Source organism: Lepus europaeus, chromosome 9, assembly GCF_033115175.1.
Source record: "Lepus europaeus isolate LE1 chromosome 9, mLepTim1.pri, whole genome shotgun sequence".
NCBI lineage: Eukaryota > Metazoa > Chordata > Mammalia > Lagomorpha > Leporidae > Lepus > Lepus europaeus.
Window position 1 is genome coordinate 52,793,531 of NC_084835.1, and position 2,793 is coordinate 52,796,323.

The following is a 2,793-nucleotide window of genomic DNA, read 5'->3' on the forward strand; positions in this document are numbered from 1 at the left end:
CAGAGAGAGAGACCCCCAGAAGCACGAGTTCCACTCCAATCGATGCAAAGGCAGAGGAAAGTTTATTTCATTTGCAAAATGGGTCACCTCAGTAGAGAGAACGACCTCGATCATCAATTCCACAAAGTATTTAAGGCTTAAAACCACAACATTAGCATATCTCCACAGCATAACAACAGCATGACCAAAGATCACAAGATAAACCACAGCATGACAAATAAATCACAAGGTAAAGGGTTTTTCCAGGGTACAGATCACAAGGTACTTGAGCAAGCACAAATATGGGGTCATCATGACATAGGTTGGGTACATTTCCGATCAACTTCTGTTTTTGTGGTTTTTAAAACTTAAAACAATTATCACATGCCACAAGTTCAGCTAAAGTTCAATTATCTCATGACAGCATTTTGCAAGCCAAAGCATTTTGCACAGAAGCAAAACAGTATGCAGTTAGCTCCAGCAACTCCATTTTAAACCTGCCTAATTCTTTTACCCTTGTTAACATTGTTTTAGGGTCTCTCATTCCCTCCTTTTCTTTTTGTACTAATTTTAATCTTAAAATTTAAGTGAAATTATGGGGATGAGTTATACCATTTAATATTATATTAGTAATATGCACCACAGCCATTAATATTAGGTCCAAGGGGCAGGGACGCTGTCGGTGCGGACAATGCAGGTGGGGCGGCGCCGGTTCAGCACGAGGATCAGCTGCTGCCGCGCCTGCTCCAGCTCCCTGATCTGCATCTTGAGCACCATGTTTCTGAACTCCAGCCGCTCGAACTCCCGCTGCAGGGACTCCGTGCACTCCTTCCTCCGGGCCCACACTGCCTTGTTCTTTTTCCTCCGCTCCTCTTTCTTGTCGAGCTTACTTTCTACAGGTTGGGGCCTCTTGTCCAGTTTTACCTCGTTAGTGTTGCCGTTGGCGGGGGCTTTTCTTAAGTCCTTGGTGGTGATCTCGGTGCTGGTGTCCACGGCCGCGTCGGGCATGCCCAGCTTTATCTCCAGCAAGGGCACGATTATGGTCCCAATGCATTTCAGCTCCTTCACGATCACTCCACTCAAGATAAGACTCTTAAAAGACCGTCCAGTTGAAACTTCGGTGTTGAGTTAGGATCAGGGCGGGGGTGACAAACAATCTATCATTAACAAACTGAATAAGCCTATTTATTATGCAGGGCTAAGATTTTTCCGTCCCCCCCCCCCATACTGATTGTTAAAAAGACAGCAACTGAACCCGAGCCAAGGTCGACACGTCTTGGTCTAGTGTCCGTGAAGTAAACAGTGTCCTCAGCCTGGAACGAGTTTATGCGCCCACCAAATCCGCTGCCAGACACAGGTTTACAAACACATTTCTGTGCCTTGCAGCCGATTTTTATGAGCACAAAAGTAAGTCTACAGGGTAAAGGAAGCATGTCCCGCAGGATAGAAAAAAATTACAAACAGGCATCAGAATTTAAAAACAGAAAATACAACAGAGACAAAAACAGAAAACACATCCCTGAAGAAGTCATACAAATTTGGGTTGATACCTGGTGCCTGTTCAGCTGAAGTGACCCAAATACTTTCTGTGACTTTCACACACCCTCTTCAACTTACTTTAAACATTTTACCATTTTTATTTCAGTCTAGAGTAAACTAGCCATCCGGATAAAGTCATTCTTACAAACCATGTCCTTTTTTTATGTAAAAAGCTCTCTCTCTTTTTAACCCTTTTTACCAATAATACTCTTTCCTTTTATGTCCTTAATGTTTACTGACCAATGACATTAAATTTATAATAGCTTTCAAAAACCTGTGCAGGATATTTAGCTCCTGCGTAAGCTGCTCCACGCGGCTGCGCAGCTGCTCATTCTCTGCCATGTACTGCTGTATCTCCAGGATGCGCCGCTTGGTCTTGCGCACGGCGATATTGTTGCGCTCCCGCCGCAGCCGGTACTCCAGGCTGTCGTTCACTGCCTTCTTGCCCTCCTGCGAGGGGTCAGCCGATGAGGGCGCCTCGAGGGGGCTGCTGGGGGGCACGGTGGTGGCCAAGGGGGCCTCGGGGACGCACTGGGGCTGGCCCGGTGCCGTCAGGGTTGGGGGCAGGTGCACGGGGGGCACGGTGGTGGCCAAGGGGGCCTCGGGGACGCACTGGGGCTGGCCCGGTGCCATCAGGGTTGGGGGCAGGTGCACGGTCGTCTGCCCGCAGTGTGCCACCTGGTACTGCAGAGGATTGTAACTGCCCCAGCTGCCACCTCGGCCGCCCTCTGGCCCCTGGGGCTTCTCCTTCACAGCCACAGTCCTAGGGTTGTAGCTCCCTGGGCTGCTGTCAGGTGCCGACTCCATGGCAGAAAGGTCGGAGAGCAAAGCCGGGGACTGTTCCTCTTGGAAGCCCTCGAAGCCCTGGGAGGCGAACATTTAAGCAAAGCCTGGCGGGGTAGGGAAGTTGCAAAAGAATTAATACTTGGCCCCAACCGATCTACCGCGAATGTGGGTTTCCATACGCAGTTTATATACAGAAGCTTGAACGCAGCGCAAGTCAGCACTGCCCAGTTTGTTATAGTGCTGTGCCTGTCGCTGCATCCATGCCTCCACATCCAGCCCAAACCAGATCAATTGGGAACACAAATATAGTCTAACACCCGTGGTATTAGGAACCCCCAAATAAAAGCCGTCGGCGACATCTCAACCCAGTCCCTAGTGCCAGCTCTCCGTTATGGTTAAAGCCTCCCCTAGCTGAACAAAGCTTTCTTTAGCTAAACCCCCCTGCACCCTGGCCACCTCTGGCTTGCCCGGGAGACAGAGCTGGGTCCA

General features: G+C 49.4%; 1 protein-coding gene across 1 annotated transcript; it reads right to left on the reverse strand.

Annotated features, from left to right (window-relative positions):
* Positions 1 to 1,743: 1,743 nt before the first annotated feature.
* LOC133766534 (CCAAT/enhancer-binding protein epsilon-like) lies at positions 1,744 to 2,546 on the reverse strand. Its single transcript, XM_062200209.1, has 2 exons — positions 2,119 to 2,546; positions 1,744 to 2,037 (listed from the first exon to the last, which is right to left on the reverse strand). Exons 1-2 carry the CDS (start codon positions 2,395 to 2,397, stop codon positions 1,744 to 1,746), a joined length of 573 nt encoding a protein of 190 aa, XP_062056193.1. The 5' UTR covers positions 2,398 to 2,546.
* Between the last annotated feature and the right edge of the window lie 247 nt (positions 2,547 to 2,793).

Bases quoted from the DNA above. Each gene is read 5' to 3' on its own strand.
- LOC133766534 (XM_062200209.1), bottom strand. From the start codon at position 2,397: ATGTTCGCCTCCCAGGGCTTCGAGGGCTTCCAAGAGGAACAGTCCCCG. The intron at 2,038-2,118 runs GCCCCCTTGGCC...TGCGTCCCCGAG, and splicing joins AGCCCCAGTGCGTCCCCGAG to GCCCCCTTGGCCACCACCGT.